The sequence below is a fragment of the Anguilla anguilla genome, chromosome 18, assembly GCF_013347855.1.
Source record: "Anguilla anguilla isolate fAngAng1 chromosome 18, fAngAng1.pri, whole genome shotgun sequence".
Classification (NCBI taxonomy): Eukaryota; Metazoa; Chordata; class Actinopteri; order Anguilliformes; family Anguillidae; genus Anguilla; species Anguilla anguilla.
Genome location: NC_049218.1, coordinates 23501977 through 23524194, shown reverse-complemented (window position 1 = coordinate 23524194; position 22218 = coordinate 23501977). Strand labels below are relative to the sequence as shown.

The following is a 22218-nucleotide window of genomic DNA, read 5'->3' as shown; positions in this document are numbered from 1 at the left end:
CACGGTCACATTTCTCCGAGGCCCGCCAGCGATTTTCGGAGAGGACGAACGTAGCCGACGGGTTTGAGAAAAACGCTCGAGAAAACGAAACGAAGAGCGGCGGAATCGGAGCGGGCGCCAACCTTCCGCCTCTTTTGAAACGACAGGGACCCCATCGCTCGACGGCGGGCGCTCTCCGGCGCCGCGGTGATGGATGTAGCGCCCGCGCGCCGCCGGCTTGGCGGGAAGCCCAGACGCAGGACGCGCATGCTAATTAGCGCCTGACTTTCATGGATCGACGTTAAAAAAAGGGCTTGCGCTCCGCTCCCGCTCAGCGTCGCGCGGGAACAAAAGAACCGTCGCCGGGCTTCTTCTCTCGACGCGCCCGCCAAGTTCGACAACGTCGCGCGGCGGCGGCGGTGACTCACCGCGCAGGGCGACGCCCGCACCCCTCCGCTTTCATTTGAATGTCATTAACCCGAGAGGCGTCCCTCGCCTTCCGAACCGCGTCCTCCGCGGGGCGGGAGAGGACCGTTTAGCGGGAAGGTCGCGGTAACCTTTCCTCCTTCTCTCCGCGGCACGCGAGAGAAAAACTTTTTCCGAAGTTGCAAAAAAGAAAAAAAAACTATTTAAAAATAACTTGGGCTTGAGCAGCGAAAACAAAGCTGAGAAAAAAAAAAGAAAAAAGAAAAGCATTTCGCGCCCTTTTCGGATATTCCCGGTATCGACCTGACCTTTTCCGGCGGGGTCGCGCGTTTTCGACGGAGCGGACCCCCCCCCCTCCCCCCGTGAGTGCGTTAACGCTTCTGAGAGGCGGGCGTATCGACGCGAGCCTGAATGCATTGCACATCGGTCTTTAACGGCGGCCGTGAGCGCTGTTCTTTCGCTTCCTGCTCCGGTCCGCTCCATGTCCTCGGCTCCCGGCGGCTCGCGTCAAACGGGCCGCTCACGACGGCGGATCGATAACCCCCCCCCCCCCCCCCCCCCCCCCCCGGCGGGTCGGGGCCGCGCGGTTCCGTTCCCGCCGCAGCCAACACCGGAGGCGACGATGAAACTAACGAAAAATTAAAAATGAAAAAAAAAAAAAAGTGGAAAAGGGAGCCCGTCGGCCATCAAGAGTGTCGCTCCTGAAAGAGTGTCTCTTGTGAGAGTGTCGCCTGTGAAAGTGTCGCTCTTGAAAGAGTGTCTCTTGTGAGAGTGTCGCCTGTGAAAGTGTCGCTCTGAAAAAGTGTTGCTTGTGAAAGTGTCGCTTGTGAAAGTGTGTCACTTGTGAAAGTGTCGCTTGTGAAAGTGTCGTTTGTGAAAGTGTCGCCTGTGAAAGTGTGTCACTTGTGAAAGTGTCGCTTGTGAAAGTGTCGTTTGTGAAAGTGTCGCCTGTGAAAGTGTCGCTCCTGAAAGAGTGTCGTTTGTGAAAGTGTCGTTTGTGAGAGTGTCTCTTGTGAATGTCGCTTGTGAAAGAGTGTCGCTCCTGAAAGAGTGTCACTCCTGAAAGACAGCTGCCCGCACGTGAAAGGGAGCCTGCATATCTGCGTGTTTCTGTGCGTGTTTCTGTCTGCTTCTGTCTCTGTGTGAGCCTTTGACACTTCGAAGATAGTAAATGGAATAAAAGGAAAAACGTAACCTAAATTTGGTTGCCTCTCCTTCTAAGAGTTCAGCCTTCAGCTCATAAAAACCGGAGGCGAAGGACCAGAACAGACCGTGCCTGTCCAGCCTCCCTTCGTCCAATCCCACGCTCCCCCACCAGGCCCGGCCACAACGCCGCCAACCGCTACCTGAGCCCGTTTGTGGGTGTTTAAATACCGCCGTCCAGCGATATCATTACCCTGTCAGTCTCCTCCGTCTTCCCCCGGTAACCCGCCGAGCCCCCGAGGCTCTTCACAGAGCAGCCTCCGCCGCCGCAGTAAATTAGAAGAATTTTAAAACGTCTCTGGGCCGCGTAAGACGGCTCAAAGAAAAAGGATAAAGAAAAAGAAAAGGAATTTTATCCCCTTTATATACGGAGTGAATAGTAGGGTTGGGTGGCATCCAGATTTTCACAGCATTATACTGCCCTTGAAAAACACTGGGGCACGCGGTATACTGTTTTTAATAACAGAAATGAATAAATTCATGATTAGCCGCTGAATAGCATTAGCAAGCTAGGCTACGGTACTACAGAGAAAAATAAGAACAGTGCAACTTCATAACTTATTCTTAAAATGAGTTTGCAAAAGTGTGAATTTTTTTTTTTTTGCCAGTGGAGACTTTTTTTTGGCTTACACCTACGATATATTTATTGAATTAATCTTTTTCAGTGTACTCGAATAAACTCACCTCAATGTTAAGTTAGACAAGCTTGTATTGTCAGTGCTCAGAGGGTTGCACACTGTTGAATTTAAATTATTTTCATTATTGTTATTATTGAACAAGCCAATTAAAATGATTATTTGGAGTGCATGTGCTAAGTGATGGAATTGGCGACCAGTGCAGAATACGGAATGAGAGTTTGAGCGCGTGCAGTACAGTCCTGCTGCTTCAGTACAGTCCTGCTGCTTCAGTAAACAGTGGAATCGCTCTGAGGAGATGCTGTGCAGAGGAACTCACATTAATGCACACAAATAACACACAGCCGGTTTGGGAAGGCACTGAGAGTAATGCCATTGGTTATTTTTCACACAGCCTGGTATATGGTATGTACCAGACACACACCCTGCCCCAGGCAGAAAGGCACCCCCCCCCCCTACTCTCACATGACCAGGCCTAAACTAGAGGCTTGCGAGATGGCTGTCTGACCGAATAATCCGCACATCGTCCTGCTTCTGCGCAGGGCCTCGAGCTGTTTGACAGGACGAGTGTGGGCGTGTGCGTGTGCACACGACTGCAGGACATTTAATTTACTTGGGTTGGATCAAATTAATTTACTAAGGTTGATTCAACTTAATTCACTAGAATTGGATCAACTTAATTTACTGGAGTGGGATCACCTTAATTTACTTGGGTTGTATCAACTTAATTTACTATGGTTAGTTCAACTTAATTTACTGGAGTTGGATCAACTTAATTTACTTGGGTTGGATCAACTTAATTTACTTGGGTTGGATCAACTTAATTCACTTGGGTTGTATCAACTTAATTTACTGTGGTTGGGTCAACTTAATTTACTGGGATTGGATCAACTTAATTTACTATGGTTGATGTATTCACATCAGCCATTAATGCCATTATCTGGCTAGCATGAAGATTGCTAGTCAGATAAGATAACCACGGCGACCACTACCACTTCCAGCTGGTGATACCCTCTCCTGGGCCTATGAGCAGCCATTTACAACACGCCTTCTCATAAGCAAGACGCGGCCCTTTTCCAAAACTGAACCGCGTTTTACTTTTATGGGAAGGAGGAGAAATCACAGATGCAGGGAAGAGTTGTGCCAGAGTGCTGATGTTGTATAAGGGTCAACTTCATTTACCGGAGTTGGATCTCCCGCCGTACCAAGGGCCCCTCCCACCTCACGCTTCGCCCACGCCCACATCCATGCCACGACACCCCCAAATGCAGAGCCCTGGCCTCCTGGCACCCCCCCTGCCCCCCACTCCCCCCCCCCCACCCTAATCGCACTCTGAATACGGATAGTGCGAACACAACATTCTGATTAAAACCCCGCGTCAACGTTCCAAAATCGTTATCCAGTGCCTAAAAGAGAGAAAGGGATGGATTCTACAGCGGTCTAAATGAGAGAGGCCGCATCAAAGACATTCTCTAAATGTTTATGGCCTTTTTTTTTTTTTTTTGGTGCGCATTTTCATTACAGGTAATAAAATATTTCTTTTCACTGGCGGATGCACACGGGGAAGTATTAAGAGCTTTAAGGCAACACTAATCTCTGTTTATTGATCCCTCTCCTTCTCGGACTCTGTGTTTTATTGTGCCCTAACCACACAAGAAGCGCTTTTACTGTCCTGGTACTTTATTTCAAACAGAGCTGCAGCCCAAACACTGTTAACATGGAAAAAAAATCAATTAGCCCGCCTTTTTTTTCTTCTTTCTTTTCATGTAATATCTTTAAGGAAACCACCCCCCACCCCCGCTTCAATCAATAAAAGGTCTTCAGTACACCTTTGGGCCAAGTTTAGGATTTAGTGCTTTCCGAGCTCTCGCGGAACCATTCTTCCCCAGTGATGTCACAGAGGCTGCCCTGTCTGGATGTGCTTCAACAAAGACAGCGGAATGGGGTGGGGGGTGGGGGAGGGGTGCGCAGGACAAAGCTGGGGGCCACGACAGTAAAATGTGATATTTGGCGTCGGTCTCGGTTATCCGACAGACAGGACGTATTAAAGCGTTCAGCAGACACTTCAGACTTGACGGTACGTTTTCCAGGACGGAACGTTCCGGAATTTAACCGTTTAAGACCCGCGAAATCACACCGTTACCAAAGCGAGCTCCGATCCCTTTAAATAGCCTTTCCTAACGTCGCCCATTTCTAATCGCACGCTCGCTGTCAAAACCCATAACCGTAATATTATTTATTCAGACGGTACCTGGCGTACCCGGCCGCACGTGAGTGTCCCGAGCGAGGCGCCCGGGCCCGTGAACTTTACGGCCCAATTAAAAACCGACCCCGAATTTAATTAGCGTCTAAGGGTTCATAATTCCATGAGAACATTAGCGCCAGACCACACAACCTTCCGCTTTCATTAACTGCACCGCTGAATCCCGGTTAATGCGCTGAACGGGGTGCTTTTAAAAACGCGCCCCACCGCACTGACCGGACGGGACACCGCGGTCACGTCGTGTCACCGAACTGCAGATGAACTCCGGTGACTACAGCGCAGGGACTTCACCTCAGAGCACACGCAGCACAGGACACTCGCTAGGGGCGTCCCCGAATCTGAGCGCGATATTCGGCACGAATATCGAATTATGACTTTCATACACGTCGAGCAAATATTTATTCCTTCCGAATTTGATCAATATTGTTTCTACTCGGAAGTCTTACAGCTGCAATTATGAGGGAAAACGGCAATAGTCGACTGAAAATAACTTTTGACTTGCTTTTCTATACTTTGACAAAAATAATTAGCTAACGTTCGTGTTGTCTTCTTAACCATGTAGTAGTTACTTTTGGTACTGCGTTTTGCAACATAGTCTAATTATTTCAAATTTTATCCAATACTGGCCAGGAAATTTCCAAGTTGCACTGTCTGTTAGGCCACTTTCTCCAGTTGCAGGGGATAAAAGCTAATTTTCCAGGGTGCCATAAAATATCTCTATTGTTAGCCATCTACATAAGCATGTTACATAACATGCAAGTCTATTGTTCTACTTTATTATAATAGCTATTGCAGAACAATAACTAATAACCCACAATAGAAGTGTCAATGACAAAAAAAATAAAAATAAAAATAAAAAATCTGGATTGACTCTAAACTCTCCACCACATACTGAAATGCACCAAATACAGAATCCAGCAGTCAATTTTTTATTCCCGGTGCTTCTGATTAATCAGGCGTGACTGAGCTGCCACCTGAGGACGAGGCTCTGTTTAATATCGCATGACAGTCATATTATACATTTAAAATCCATTGTAAAAAAAAAAAAGAACAGTTTATTTTTTTACCCTAATACCTGCCCCTTATATACACTTGGGGCATCTGTCTCAATGGTGTTTCACAGGACAGGCCCTAAGATGGCGCAACGAGGAGCTACAAGCGGGCACTGACCTGACCGATCCCAGCCGGGGAGACCTTGTAGGACTGGAGCTTCTGCTTGAGCAGGTCTGGGTCGCTGTGCCGGAAGGGGCAGCCTTAAAAAGGAGAGGAACACGGAGAGAGGAGGAGAGCTCATTTCCAGCTCAGCAACGTGCCAAACTTAGCCCACGCGGTTTTATACTGTCGCTCCACCCCAGCCTACACCCTTGGAAACAGTGACCTGGGGCAACCTTAGGGCAGGTTGTTTAGTAGAAGTAGGTGAACCTAAATGAAGGTTACAAGCTTGATAATGCACTGGCAGAAAACCACCTTCCCAGCCCAAAAGACTCGACTGAAGGGCTTTCTGGAACCTTCCATTACACTTGTTACCTCACTGAGGGCCACTGGCACAGTATTCCCAGACTCACTGTACAGAGCAGTGTAACTTAATGGTCCACACAAACACAACAGGTCAGCAAGTTAGCTGGTCAACCAGTGGCTTCACCAAGCACCTTTGGATTTTTTATTCATTTTTTTTCCAACGATGCACCAATGACTGCACGGACACCATCGTCTTATCTATGACAGCCACACACTTCACTGACGTGTAAAAATAAGGCAGGGGAAGAGCCAGATTACCCACGATGCACTGGGCACCGCGATGGCGGAAAGTTAATAAAAACATCGGCGCGATCGCTCGCGGAAACGGGAAAACCAGGCCGGTGCGAGAGCCCCAAACTCACCGTGGAAGTCGCCCTGGCTCGGGGCGTTGGACAGGATCACCTTGAGGCAGCTGTAGGGCGTGTAGTCTGTACGCTTGCCCTCCTTCCCAAACATGTGTCGGATGCTGTAGGCGTACGCTTTGTCAAACTGGCGAGAGAGAGAGAGAGAGAGAGAGAGTATGAGCGGTGAACGAGAAGGCAGAGAGAGAGAGAGAGAGAGAGAGTATGAGCGGTGGACGAGAAGGCAGAGAGAGAGAGAGAGAGCTGCAGAGGGGGGCAGGGGGTAACCGTGACGATGTCGTACATCATGTTAGCCGTGGCAGGGTGTTTTCCTTGATGAAATATGGAGCTATTAGGGCCAACCTGCTGTAGAGGTGTCACGCAACTGCAACCAGCCGGGGCCGGATTATGGATACTGTGACACATGCAATCCCACAACCCCCCTCACCCGCCCGCCCCCTCCCCCTCCCCCTCCCCACACCCCACACCCTCCCGCCCCAACCCCCAAAGCACTTCCTCCTCAATGCGACCGCACGCGGCACAATCTTCCCTTCAGCCAGCCCCCGTCCGTCCCCATTAACGCGAACTCCGGAAACTTCTGCCGGCGAAAAAGTTCGACTCGCTGACAGCGAACACGGAATCTTACTCAAGGTTCTTTTCGCTTCCCGAGCAACAAGGAAAGCTTTAAATAATTTCTAACTTCGGAGCCTGATAAAGAGAGCCAAGGCGTACCCCCCCCCCCCCCCCCCCCCGTCAAAGACCTGCTCAGCAATAAATTGTTTCTACAGTATTTTTGTAAAATTATTTATAGGAAATGACAAAACAGATTTAATAGAAGCGGGCCTTGCTTTCATTAACAATTAATTGCACGGCGAATGCAAAAGAGGCAATTAACTGACTTTAAACTAATGAGAGCAAATCTGAAAAAAATGTTCATTAAAATCAATTTAAAAAACCTCTCGGCTCATATAAATGTAAATCATTTCGCTCAACACCAGTCTAATGATACCTGCCCTTTCCATATAGCCTCATCTGACCCACACCAGCAACGCGTGTGTGTGTGTGTGTGTGTGTGTGCGTGCGTGAGTTTGCATGTGCAATAGATGAGCAGGAAGCCATTACAGCAGAACAGACATTAAAACACGTATATCCCACTGAAGCCAACGCATCCAGTCTCATTGGTGAAATCAAATTCACCAAACAAATTACGCCACTGTAGCAGGCGACACAGCCACGCTCTGACCGTCCAATCAAAACAGTGCGCTGTCGGAGCGGGGGAAATCATTCATCGCCACTGAACTCATCATAATCCATTAAACTCGCCGTAAAACCCCTGAACTTGACAAGGTGACTAGGCTGCACAGTTGCAATAAAAAGGGGCAATAAAAACTACTTACCACTCATATATTAATTATATGGAGGTTCTTAGGATTTAGGGAGCAGTTTCCAGTTTAAAGATCACAACCTACTGTATTAGGATTGTTCTAGAAGCCTTCCCCCGGCGCAGAGAGCGCCATTTATTCTGCAGACCCGTCGCTCCTGGAGGAATTTAACTGCCCCGGCGTGCGTATTCATGAGACGCGAGGCGCGGTTAGCCACCGAGAACGACTGTCCAGGGCCGCCAGCGTCACGGCGACGGCTACCCGCGCACAAACGGGTACGGACTCGCACGCGCTCAGACCGCGCCGCTAGCCCGCTCGACTCGACCGCAGAGCTTCACTCCACCAGTAAACGGGCGGAGTCAGCCGATGTGGATGTGAAGCGCCCTCATATTAAAGCTGACGGTCTGAACTTTAACCTCATATTCGTCGTTTCAGTTCAAATCCAGAGTGCTGGAGTACAGAGCCAAAACGACAAAAACCGTGTCACTGTCCCATAGTTGCTTTTAACTATGTATCTGTTTTTATCTTTAGCAATACATTTACTCTAGTTACAGAGACCATAGAGTTCTAGTTCTAGCTTCACCGTGCAAACCAATCAGGCAGTTTGCTATGCTGTTGAGGGTTTTCCAACATCAACCAATTAACAATGAAAACAATCTTCTCGAAACTTGGATGCGTGACATTTCATTGATGCAAAAAGTTGCGCTTGTTTAAAGTAACTCAAATCTTTGTAATGAAGTTAGCGGTAGTCGCTGAGTGTATGAGGCTGCCGAATTAAGCGCCGTATCGTCAGGTAAAAGGCAACAAGAGGGCTTTTAAGTTCTTGTGATAGCCATTCTTCGACAACGTTCGAAACTAATTAAAATTTATTTTTCTTTTTTCTTTTTACCCGATAAGTGAACCTCACGCTCAAAATTCCGTTAAAGAAGATTAAACGTTATAAGGTTCCAAAGTAAAAAAAAAAATATTAATTCCAATGATAAAACAAATTCATTTATTCGTGGAAAAAGAATCCCTGGATATGTATTATTCCATTAAAGACCTCCGCTCCTCGGCTCCACGCTTCCAGTCCAAAACAATTCCGTCGCCTGGAATGCGGGCTGCTGATAAGAAAGGAGACTATTTGAAAGGCGCACCGAAGGAACTTCCCCAGAGCCCAGGAACCTCCCCCTGATGACCTCACTTCCTGTCTGAGGAACAATGCGGCGAAGTTACCGTGACGATCGGCGGGCGACTCCGTTTAACCGCGGGGACTCCCGTCGAGAGGTCTGGAAGGGGCCGCGCGCGTGCCGAACGACCCGCCGCGTCCCACGATGCACTGCGAACGCGGCTCCCCCGCCGCGGCGGGACCGGCTTCCCTCGCCGGAGCACGGAGAACATCACAGCGGCGCGGTCGACCTCGCGGGGTCGGGCTTTCGTCCTACGCCTCCCGCCATATTTACGCACGCAGTCGCCGCGTGAATTCTTTTAAGCAAATTTACAACGGTAAAAAAACCAAAAAAAAAACAGGCAGCGCCGCGTATGAAATGTTACGCCATCGAAGCCGGATCAAAGGCTTCCGTTAGCTCCGTACGGATCACACCATTACCGCTCCGTAAAGATGTCAAAGAACGACAGGTTTACGGTTTCATCCTTAACCCCCAAGTGCCGTAAACCGTCTACGCCGCAAACCTGAGAAATATGCAAGCCCTTACAAGGTCAAATTCCCGCAGATGCAAGGACCTGCAAGTATATTTACTTACTTTAACGTACCGTCACATTACAGGCATTTAGCAGGCGCTCTTATCCAGAGTGACTGACATGACTTTTACATAGTACATAGTATTTACATTGTATCCATTTATACGGCTGGATATATACTGAAGGTTAAGTACTTTGCTCAAGGGAACAATGGTAGTGTGCTACCCGGGAATCGAACCTGTGACCTTTAGGTTAGGAGACCAGTTTTTTTACCCATTATGCTACCTTGCCGCCCGTACCCCAAGCCTCGCTTGTCCATTTCCTCTTTCAGTCTTCCTTTTGCAGTAGAAGAGATCAGAAATGTTGTCCTTACAGACCATCAGGCGTTCTGCCACACACTCTGCGGCTTCTCTGTGTTATCGCAAGCCTCCGCACGCGGTTGTGAGGGTCTCACGCTAAGAGAACTCTGATTAAATTCGTCCCGCTGGCACGGCGGGCCCCGTCCCCGCCCCGACTTGACACGCCGCTCGCGCCGAAACGCTCCGGCCCGACCTCTCCCCGCCCGGCGCCCCCCAGTGGTGGAATGACCTTCCCAGATCAGTCGGGAGTACAGGTTATCTGGTTTTCTAAGAACGTCTAAAAACCCACCTTTTCAGATTACGCCTCTATGTTTCTATAAATAAATAAATTAATTCATTCATTCATTTTAAAAAAGCACTCCGCTTCCTTCGGTAGGTCTGAAGGCACACAGCCTGACATTGGCTCTCGAGATTGCAGCGTTCACGTTCAGGTGGTGCTCGCATACCATTTTAAAAACCCTTTTGTAAGTTACTGTGGCTAGCTTCTGCCAAATGGCTAAACTGCATCAAAATACCCGTCTCAGTAATTAACACATTAATTAGCACTGTGCTGGTGCCTCAATGATGAATCACATTTACAGATTTGCAAACAAGGTGCAAGAACTACGGACAGAACTATGTGTTCAGTGTAATATTCCAAATATCTCAAATTCTGAAGGTCAGTGCTGTGCAGTTGAGCATAACAGAGCATAGCTGCCCCCAGTATTGAGCTTCCCCCCCCCCCCCCCAACGCACGAGAGTGACTCCCCCAAACTGGCCTGCATGAACTGCAGACAAAAAGCACAAATTCTCCCAAACAGACAGAGGATCGTTCAGTGATTACAGCAAGCTTGTAAATATCACTGGGTGCTAAAAACTGTTACACCGAAAAAAAAGAATTTCCATTTTAACACGAAAAATAAAACACCTGTTAACAAACAACAAAATAATAAGCAAAAAACCCACCCAGAGAAGATTTGTGGGGTCCACAAGGCCCCATTTTACTCCGACCCTGCACAGTCCATCAGGACTGCGGGGATCCCCCCAACCATTTAAATGAAGGATTCCGCAATAAAAGCTTTTATCTGCTCGGAGTTTCTTTAAATGATTTAATATCCCACCTCATTACCTTTTCCTGTTTGTGCTTTTAAGTTGTTTTCCATTAAGTGCAATAGCAGGAACGGTTTCTGGAGGGGAAACACAGGCATCAATAATTTAGCGCATTTACTAGGGAAATTCGCTCGACAGCACAGCCAAACAATCGAGGTCACGACCAAAGTTTAGCTTTCTCATTTGTTCTCTTAAATAAACATGTTATTTTATGTCTGCGAGCGCAAATGCGTATGTTTCTTTCGTTTGTTTGTTTGTTTGGATAAATTGCAGATGCACCTAGGCGATCGGCACTGGAGGCTGACTGTATGCAAACGATCAGAGGGAGACACGACGGCAGCCTGTGGGGAAGACTTCTGCTTCTCCTTCCACACAGGCAATAACGAAACTCCTTAACGAGCAGAGAAACGTGTTCTCTATCCGTTTCCTATCTGTTTTTTTTTAATTCTGCCGTAAATTCTATTTTCTGTTAGGCTAAGCGTAGGAACTTTGTCGTCGTATCGAGCCAGCTAATTGCTGGAGATTAAAGTTAATTGTACTCGCTAAGGCAATACAGCTGTGTGCTCTCAAAGAAATGTTATCAGAATTGATACTTACACCGTCTCTATCAAATAAACTCTGCGGTTTTAAAATCTATTTTATTTCCTTCAAAACGCCTCAGAGAGGTCATTAAACATACTTGAGTCAGACCATTTTCATTTGCGGATTGTTTAACACCTGGAAAATACAAGGGTGCTTGGAGAGGATGAAAACTGCATCCACTGCGACAATGAAAAGTGTTTACAAAGCTAAGGTTTGCTAGCGCACTCAGTGTAGCAGTAAGTAAAATTTCCATGAAACACACAGCGTGAGTTTCTTTGATTTCTCTTATCGACTTAACTTAAATAGCAGGACTAACCACTTTTTTCCTGGCTTGGCAGTTATTTAACTTTTATCACAGAAAACATGCAGTTGCAGCTGCTTTTTTTAAGCTAGGAATTGCTAATCTCCAGCAGCAAAGACACAAACCGGCTCTCAGGTCAGGTTACATAAAGGTTAGTTTACTTAAAAATAAATTCAACGTTGACAGAAAAATATATGCAGCGTATCATTTTCCAGCAGTTGGCTGGAATCACAACAATTCAGTATTTGAATAAGTGCATGCCTACTGCAATTGGTTGGCTTCAAGCCAAGTGGACTCCATCGGCCAGAATGCACTTCAGTTCCAAACGCACAGGAGACTGTGATGTCACAATGATGTCTCCAGACTCTGGGTGGGACCAAGTGGCCAAGTTCACTTCCGGGTCTTGTTGATACGTTGCTCACTAGCGCCAGTGCGGTTAGCTCCTGTGCAGGTGTTTCAGTCGCCCGCTTCAAAGAAAGTGAATGGTAACAATACGGTCAAAATTATGAAGTCAATAATATTTTTTCCTATAAGAAAATGTAGTCGCAATAGGTGTTTTTTCTTCATCTGATTTGTTATCGTGTTATTTGGACAAGACTGCAATATTTTGTGGACAAATCGGGGACAGTGCCGAGTCACTGTATCTCATGCTTAGTAGACGACCGGACTTCATGCCCATATAAGGGCCCCCCCCTTTTCCCTACTGCACAGTCTCTGGCTCCAATTTGTACAACATGGCGGCGCCCCCAAACTGCACTTCCCAGGCTTCAAAACGCTTTTCACCAAGCCCATGCAGAGTCAATGGGTGACATCACCGGGACTCGGTTCATATTTTTCGTACAATCTACGGGAGGGGCTCTCAAGTTTTCGTCGAGGTCGTGCAAGGTGAGTCACGGATCGGCCGAACGGGGGGGGCAGGAGACGGCAGCCCTCAGCTAATCGGAGCACGTTCGCCGGCTTCCGCAGGCGACTTTAAAGCGCACTTAAGGATAAAGATACGCTTCCCTTTCCCCCCCGCTCCCCGCGACATCGATCACGGGAGCACGCGTACGCCGCGCGCGCCGCGAAGCCTAATGCCTCCGCCGCCGCGGCATTAAGGAGAGGACTTGATGGATATGGAGATTAGAACGCGAGGGTGACTGGCATTCTAAAACGCGCAGAGACGCTCCCGTCGCCCGCCGGATGCGTTAAACCGGCGCCTCGACCCCCGGCCCGCGCCGCGGCCTGACAAATTAATTCATTTCCTCGTTTAACAAACGGGTTTTTTATTTAAAACAAATATTAAAATACTTCACAGGAAAAGAGCTTGGGGAGGACACAGAGGGGTTGGTGTGACAGAGCGGGCGCGCTGGGACTCTTCTGTGGTCGCTGAGGGACACAATTAAAACAGACAGAGCTCTGCGCAAACGCCGACAATTAGCTCCCAGACAACAGGCCGGGACTAACGTTCTCCATTAAAGAGGAAGTCACTGAGTGGCTCGTGCATCGGCAGTTACGCTCGGGGTTAAACTTGGCTTGAGACGGGAGCTTAGTTCTTTGTTATTTTTTCGTTCTTTTTTTTCGCACGAGGAAAGGATGCTTAACGACTGGATGAAACCCCCCCTGAAGGTGAACGGGCACACTAAATCCCGCAGAAACAAAGAGAGCTCTATTTACCGCCCTGACACTACAACAACGAACGAGCCAAACAAGACTTAAACAAATAATCACATTTACAAGGACAAACGATGTTGTCCGGTGACAAGCAATTTTTCATATTTATTCCAATGCGGCCATTTGCATAAACTCCCGGGGGAAACATCAGATTGTTATTTACCTAAAAAGACACCGCCCCTCCCCCGGCCCAACGCGCGATTTGTAAGGGCTTCATTTCCGAGCTGTCGTCTGAGAGATCGTCTCTAATCGGCGCAAATGGAAGCAGGCGAAACGAGTCGCCCCGGCGTCCCTGCGGTCGTTAGTTATGCAAATGACGCTCCGCCCGGCGCCGTCCGTCCGGCAGTCCGCGCCTCTGCTTCGGCACGAAACCGCTACAAGCTCGTTAGCGATGCCGGCGCGTCACGTGCTAACGTGCTAAACGCCCGCCCCCCGAGGGCCCGCGCTTCGAACGAGCGCGCAAGCCACCGGCTGCCGTGGTAACGCCAGTAAAGGGGGCGTGGCTGGCGTTCCTCAAAACCGCGACACTTCCTGGCGCGGGGCACGCGACGTGCACGGAGGGCTACGCGAGACACGGACGCTAAAATAAAAGACGGGAGAGAGGCGAACCGAAGGAGCTCCAGGACGCGAGGCTCTCTGGGTCCCCGCTTTCAGCCGGTAAAATCTTTCCACGGAGTTTAGTTTTATTCCTCTGTTTCTGCCTGGAGCTCATTCCGGGGTACCGTTTATGGAAAGCGCTCTCCGCGTGACGATGTTTACACTTAAAGCATGATCTTGGGGAGAAAAATAAACAAAACGGGAAAAATAAGCCTAATATAAATGGACGTCTTCATCATTCAACGGAGAGCTGGCTGGAACACTTCGCTCAGAGTTCACGCTGAGTTCAGAGGGAGGGGGGGGTTTGAGTGGTCAATTTACGGCTCCACAGAGCACTGCGTGTGGAATTACCATCCCCCCCCGCACCCCCCCCCCCGAAGAATCCGCCCGAAACCCGAGGGAGAGCGGACGACCTGAACGCGTGGCTAAAGTGATTAAGGATAAGCTCCCGCCGCCGTGCGCCGCTTATCACATCCAGTTCTCATCATCACCGCCATTTTGAGTTTTCTTCCTCCTTTCCATAAAATCCTGCTGCTTTTTTTTCTCCCCCCGCCACGCTTTCATGAATATTTTCAGTGCAACTGGTGGAGAAAAAAAAAAAATCAATTTGGGGATCAGCTAATTCCCATCCAGTCATTAATTATCGACTTCGGGCCCAGCGATGGCTCAGAACAGGAATAGTGCATTGTGGGTCTAGCAGCCTGCCACGGAGCATTAGACTCTAGCGCGACTTGTTAGCACCTGTTACAGACGTTCAATGCCCAGGTCTCACTGGGACGCAGGCTTAACACATTGTGTGAAAAAATTATTAATTCCATAACGCGAATATTCACAGGCAGCTTTCTCCAGTCAGGACAGGCATTCACAGGAAAACACTCAGAAGGTGACTTTCTGGCGATAAGAGAAATCCGTCCGCCGTAAACCGCGAACGCGCGGGGACGCTACGTCCGAGGGGATTAGCCGCGGAGTAGCGCGGCTTCTGTTCAAATCGGCGACGTCGTTAGCGTCCTCGCGTCACGTTTGTACAGACGGCCAGAACGTTCCGTTACAAACCACAGTAATGTGCGATTCTAATCGGAAACCTTCTGACACGGTCAGGGTCCCCGCTCAAGGGCGCCGGTGACACAGATCCTGCACCCGCCCGCCCCCCCACCCGCTGCTCCCCCCCCCCCCCCCCCACAGTGGCGAGATCGCGCTCTCCTCCTTTGACATGGAGGCCCGGGGCGAAGTCTTTACCATAAATTAGACCTGCTCGGCTGGCGGGGGTCACGGGGGTCACGCGGGCGAGAGGAGGCCTTTCGCTTCCCCTCTCAACCCGCCGCTAACAGGGCGGCCGTCTCTCCGCGTACGCGCACGAGCGTGTGAGCGAGCAAGTCCACCAGTGAGCGCACGCGTACGCCAACAAGCGTGTTAACGGTCTCTGACCCGGGCGGGGGGGGGGTGGGGGGAGAGAGAGGCAGAGACAGGGAGGGGGGTGGTGGAGATGGAGAGGGAGAAAGAAAAAGAGAGGGGGAGAGAGAAAGAGAGGGAGAGGGAGAGAGATGGGGAGAGCGAGAGAGAGAGAAAGAGAGATGGGGAGAGCGAGAGAGAAAAAGAGAGACAGAGACAGAAGAGAAAGAGAGACAGAAAGAGAGATAGAGACAGAGGAGAGAGAGAGAGACAGAGAAAGAGAGAGAGAGATAGAGACAGAGGAGAAAGAGAGAGACAGAGACAGAAGAGAAAGAGAGACAGAAACAGAGAGAGAGACAGAGGAGAAAGAGAGAGAGAAAGAGAGATGGGGAGAGCGAGAGAGACAGAGACAGAAGAGAAAGAGAGACAGAAAGAGAGAGAGAGAGATAGAGACAGAGGAGAAAGAGAGAGAGAAAGAGAGATTGGGAGTGTGAGAGAGAGAAAGAGAGACAGAGACAGAAGAGAAAGAGAGTCAGAGAGAGAGAGAGACAGAGGAGAAAGAGAGAGATAGAGACAGAGGAGAAAGAGAGACAGAAACAGAGAGAGTGAGAGATAGAGACAGAGGAGAGAGAGAGAGATAGAGACAGAGGAGAGAGAGCGAGTGAGAGCGAGATGCTGCTTTCCCGTGCGTTAAATCGCGTGGTGGCGAGGCGCAGTGAGCAGGCGGAGGCCTTGAGCTCCTCCACAGACCGCCAAACTCCCAGAACGCAGCAGATTCCAAATCTCCTTTCCTCGGGTCCCTTCAGGCTGGAGCCGGTTCAGGCAGCTCTCTGCCCGTTCGGTCCGATGCAGCAACAGATGCGCTGTGGGACGGCACTAGCGCTGTATCAAACCGCACTTCTGGCTCTGACAAGGGTTCGAATTCACTGGCCGTCACGCGCAACCAAGCGAGACTAAACGCAGCACATCACAGACCAAGACCAAACGGGCATAAAGGATAGAGTCGACAAAGGAACGGCCCAACATTCTCAAGGTCACGTTCAATGTCCACCCCCCCTCCCCCCGCACCCTCCGCCACCTTCACACACACAGCCCATTCATCCCAGCATCCTTATCTCAGGACGACTCAAACCGAAGTCCGCTATGACCGTAACTACAGGATTATGAGCCCCAGAAAGGCAGTGTGTTCCTTCTGAAACGCAGTCTTTAAAGTGGCTGCTTCCCACTGTATAAAGAGACCATCAGGTTTGTTTTCTAAGGTGCGTGCTATTTTTGGACAAACCAGAGGGTCGGGGGAGGTCACTTCCTGATGACCTATACACGGTTAAACGTTAATTGGGCTTTCGTTAGGGGGGGCGAGAGGGAACGGGGTTCAGAGTGATACTCCGCTCGACTATCCCCCCCGCCCCTCCCCCCACAGCAGGAGAGGCGGTGCTGATCCAGGAAGAGCGACAGAGTAACAGGCGTACGGGTTTACGGGCAGACTCAGGGCTGATCGAGGCTTTCCCATCCAGTCGCTCGCGTCTCCTTGTGACGGGAATCCCATGATGCTTTGGGCCGGGCCCGGCCCGGCAAAGCCGTGACATCAGCCTGACAGCAGCACTCCCTGGGGGATTAACTGCAGGGATGGTTCACAGGCTTTCGGGGAGAATTTCTCCAGGCGTTTACGCGTGCTGACGGGGAAACGGTGCCGTCACACGGGGCACGTCCGCACCCCGCCCGCACCACGCCCGCCGGGAGGTTCGGTGCTCAGAGGCGTCGGGGTCCGGCGTCGACGAAGCCGCGATCGACACCCGCCTCCCTCGATCGGCAGCATTTGACTCGCCGTGAGACCGTGCCCACGCCCGGTCCCCCGCCTCCCCGCTCTGTTCCTCCGGTATCACCTTCTGCCCCATCATCTCTCACCCACAGGGGCCCCCCGGGGCCCGCTAAAGGGGGCCTGTCGAATCCCCCTGCACCTCCGCCACCTTCACGCCAGAAACGGTGTAGCTGAGCCTAAAAAAAGTGCGCACTCCTCCCGGCACGGTCCACACAGGACTACAGGAGAGCAAGTGCAGAGCAGCGGTAACAGAAATGACCCCGGACCACACAAACCCAGCTTCACACCTGGGGAGAGCAGGTCAGCCTGTGACTGCATATTCCTATGCTTTTCTTCAACTGCGTGTGTTTATTTACAGAACAAAGAGCCACTCATTTGACATCCTTTGGATGTGTGAATTCCTGCACGCACCGATAGCCTTAGAAGTAACCCTCTATGTATACAAAACACAAATCATTCTGATCCTTCCCTTCAGCAAGATAAAACAGATCAAGAAACACCTACCCTTGTCTGAATAATTATTTTCTTTCACTGAAGCAGAATAAATGAATCATGCTTCTTTTATCCAAAAAAATAATATTTCTTTTATTCTAGCTCAAGAGAATATAAAAATTCAACTGTGTTCCTTCGGCAAAGCAAGTCCCCTGCATTGCCCTGTACCTCAGCTTGTCCAGCCCACAGCAAAACCTCCAGCAGGGTTATTGATTCCATTATGGGAGGGGCCATGACTGGACCAGCCATTCACGGCACAGTGCTGGTTGCCGGCCTAAATCTATTGGATGCCAGGAGTTTCAGGAAGCCAACTGGTCCCGCCCAGTGTTAGAGGAGCAGACCAGGAAACAGGAATAGGAACTACCTACTTCTGAACTCCAAATAAAATAAAATAAAATTAATAAATAAATAAATAAATAAATAAATAAATAAATAAAAATACAGCATTTTTCTTCAGCACAATGAGGCTGTGGTGTTGCGCTGCACAAATACCCATCTGGCTGCAGCTGTTTTTACTCTTGATTTAATAGGTCAATTAAACAGCTAGTGCTAATTAACATTTAGGGCAAACTAACCAAAATTATTTATGAATGAGACATGAGGTTTAATTATACATATTCAATTTTAAGTAACAAAATATTTTGTGAAATAAATTATGAAGTTGGGGTAAAACCTAAGTTCATTTTCCTTCCTCTTTTTTTCCCTCCCTGTTACCGGTACCATGTTGCTAATTCAAGATGGCTTCCGTATTTACATCTAGTGTTTAAAATGCCACTTGCATTTAATATGCAAAAACAGAAGCCTGGTGTGTGTTTCAGCGCCACATTACTGAAACAAACTTCAAAGGAAGAAAAAAAAAGACTAACCGCAGCCAAAGGTAATGCTATTAACGACAGTCGATACGCTTTTTAAAGCCGAGCCTTAATCCTGCGCACCTGGGGTGTGGATTAAGACAACTTTTTCAAATCCCCCACTTCCGTAATTGACTCCAAAGTGAGCCGATAGGTGAGAACATCTCCTTCGCCGCGGCGACCGGCAGGGCCGCCCAGCAGTCACGCAGCCGGACGCGCCCAAACCGCACCGCTAATTATCGCACGCGCCGTTCGTGGAGAGAATTATCCGTCAATATCATCTAAGGTTAATAAATCTTTGAGCAAAAATAGGTTCTGTCAAGTTCCACATACCGATAATACCGACATATACTAGCGCTCTCTAACATAGAGCTCCATTTCCTGTGATGTAATAGCACTGCCAAAGTGACATTTAAAACAGTGCGAATAAAGCTTGGAATAAGACGCCGTTATTGTGAATAGATCCCTGTGCATTCCTGCAGGCTTAGACACAGCGCTTTAGGGGCTTTCATTAAACCGCTCAGACAGCGGCGTTTCCGCGAGAGGGAACGTGTCACAGGTCACCCTTCACTGAGAGACATTCCTCCAGCAGCGCGGAAGAGTGACAGGGGGGCTGACGCATCACTACACCCCCCCCCCCTCCACCCCACCCCCGATACGGCGCAACACTGCCGAACGGCTCGTAGAGAGGGTTCCCGCATCCGACCGACGGAATTCCAGAGTCGGGCACAGGAGACAAAATTTTGCGGAGATCTTTGAGCTCACGGGGCGAGAAGGAAATGGTGGTGAGTAAACGCGGAGGAAGGGAGAGGAGGAGAGAGGAGGAAAGGAGAGGAGAGAGGAGGAGAGAGGAAAGAGGAAGAGAGGAGAGGAGGAGAGATGAGAGGAGAGAGGAGAAGTGGAGACAGGAGGATGAAGAGAGAGGACAGGAGAAGGAGAGGAAGAGAGAGGAGAAGAGAGGAGAAGAAAGGAGGAGAGGAGAGAGATGAGAAGATAGGAGAGGAGGAGAGGAGAGAGGAGGACGGAGAGAGGAGAGAGAGGAGGATGTAGAGCCCGGTAATGTGCTATGATTATATGCAAGGCATTATACAGGGAAAACACCCCCCAGAAGAAACTCAATAATCCTACACCTATCAGTGAACCCAGCACACTAAGAACAGCCATCAATCTGAGAGCAACCAATCACAACGCTGCATTCCCATTACAGCATCACATTAACTATTATGAGGTGGGGGGGGCATAGCAATAGTTAACAATATTGCTAAATCCCCCCCCCCCCTCAGACAGGGGGAATATAAATCAAGCGAATCATAAAAGAACAGCAGGAATTTGCGGTGGGTTTTAATGTAGCTGCGGAGGACAGTGTGACAGGAGGAAGCAGTCAGCCGTCTGAAGCGTTCTGTGATGACGGCGTTCGCCGCGCCGAGTCGAGCTCTTTGTGTAATGACAGCGTGACGAGCCCGAGCTCTCCCCCCTGCAAGCCGGCGGCCTGCTCTCCGCGCGTCGACTGAGGAGAGACGCGCCGTATTCCGAGCGACCGTGATTCTATTCTGAACGCAGCCGTGGAACGAAACACCAGAAAAAAAAATATAAACATCCCACCGATAAACATATCAATTAATTCGACTTGTGTGGAAAAAAACAGAAATTTTTTTGACCAATGGACAGCCCTAATGATCACCCTTCCACAGACGCGTTTTACATCGCTGTCATACGACATGGGGAGAAATTTCAAAGAGCGGTTGTAACGAGTGCTGGGTAATTATGGTGATTATAAACAAATGAGCAAAAAGCATGTAGAAAAGCTGACTGACAGGCAGCCTGTGGGCGGAGTCAAAGGTTTGTGACGGGCAGCCTGAGGGCGGAGTCAAAGTTTTGTGATGGGCAGACTGTGGGCGGAGTCAAAGGTTTGTGATGGGTAGGCTGTGGGCGGAGTGAAGCGTTTGTGATGGGTAGGCTGTGGGCGGAGTCAAAGGTTTGCGATGGGCAGGCTGTGGGCGGAGTCAAAGGTTTCTGTGGGGCAGGCTGTGGGTGGAGTTAAAGGTTTGTGACGGGCCGCCTGTGGGCGGAGTCAAAGGTTTGTGACGGGCCGCCTGTGGGCGGAGTCAAAGGTTGTGTGATGGGCCGCCTGTGAGCGGAGTCAAACGGTGCGGTTTTTCCACACAGCTGAATGGAACGGAACTGCAAGAAATCTCTTCAGCAGCTGGGTATGGTGGACTGCACTGTTCCTTACTGCACTGCAGCAGGGAGTGTGTGTGTGTGTGTGTGTGTATGGTATGGTATGCTTTCTGCTACTCAAGTGAAGAACATCAGACAGCAACTTAAATATATTTGGGCCCTTATAATGTATTTTATAAATGTGAACCTAAATAAAGAATTAAAATGTGTTTGTGTGTGTGCATGCTTGTGTGTGTGTGTGTGTGCATGCTTGTCTGTATGTATGTCTGTGCAGGCATGTGTATATGTGTGCGTTGGTGTGTGTGTGTGCGTGTGAACCTGTGTGCACGTATCCATGTGGGTTTCTGTGTGTTTGTGCATTTGCATTTTGTGTGTACGCATGCGTGCCCTTTCTGTGTTTGTGTGTGTGTTCACCCACGCGTGTGTGCACACGAGCGCGTACCCCGGACCGCCTCTGACTCCGCCTCTGACTCTGCGAGTGACAGTCGGGCTTTCTGCCGATAAGCCGATGACACGGCAGCTTACACACCTCAACAGCAGACAGCGCTCTCGCTCGCTTCCGCGGCGCACCCACGGCGCACCCTGACCGGCTCGGGCCGGGCCAGCCCCGCCGCCCAGCCGACGGGGATGTACGCCCGGCGGGCGAGCGGATGGTCGCCTAGCGCCGCGCGGTCGCCAGCGCTACGATCCGTCCCAGTCCAGACGCTTCCCCGTCAGAGTCCCCGTCCTCATCAGGCATCTCTGATTGAGGATCAATGGGGAATAAACACTGGGATCCGGGGGGGGGGAGCAGGAAGAGAGGCTCCGTACAGCTGGCTGGGGGAGAGGGGTGGGGGGTGGGGGGTGGGGGGGGGGGGGGGGGTGTAATTTCCCTGTTTAATGTACCATAGTCCCAAAAAATAAGATTGAATCTGAGAAGCGCTACGTTCTTTCAAAGACTGGATAATTAAGAACACAAGGGACCAGCGCGAGCGTAACGTCCGCCTCGATGCAAACATCTCTCGCCAAAAAAGAGAAAAATAATTTTTTAAAATACCAACACCGGGGCTGCTAAATTAGCTCGGGGAGAGTCATCCCGCAGTCCCGTGATCTGTTTACGTATCCGCAATATCAGAAAATTACTGAAGGATAAAAAATTTTAAATAACTTTTTCTGTAAGGATGTAAATGCATTGGGAGTCTGAGGCATCCATCACATTCCCAGACATTTTTTTTTTTTTTGGAAAAAAACAAGCAAAACATTGAATCAAAAATACATTTTTAAATAATGCATCTCTGCAGGCAAAATGCAGACATGATGCATGTGTGGGTGTGTGTATGTACTTACCGTGCCTGTGTGTGTGTGCGTATTTGCCATGTCTGTGTGCGTGTGTATGCGTGTGTGTTGCATGTGTGTGTGTGTGTGTGTGCATGTGTGTGCGTGCACAAGCTTGTGTGTGCGCGTACGTGTGAGTATGGAGTATACAGTATGTGAGCGTGTGT

The 22218-nt window shown here is 49.6% G+C and overlaps 1 protein-coding gene across 1 annotated transcript in view; it reads right to left on the bottom strand.

The window, feature by feature from the left end:
- prim2 (DNA primase subunit 2) overlaps positions 1 to 22218 on the bottom strand; it is a 79202-nt gene that overhangs the window by 4860 nt on the left and 52124 nt on the right. Inside the window, exons 11-12 of the mRNA XM_035399645.1 lie at positions 6387 to 6513; positions 5677 to 5759 (exon numbers count right to left, since the gene is read on the bottom strand). Coding sequence (XP_035255536.1) covers positions 5677 to 5759; positions 6387 to 6513 — 210 coding nt within the window. The remainder of the gene's footprint in view (positions 1 to 5676; positions 5760 to 6386; positions 6514 to 22218) is intronic.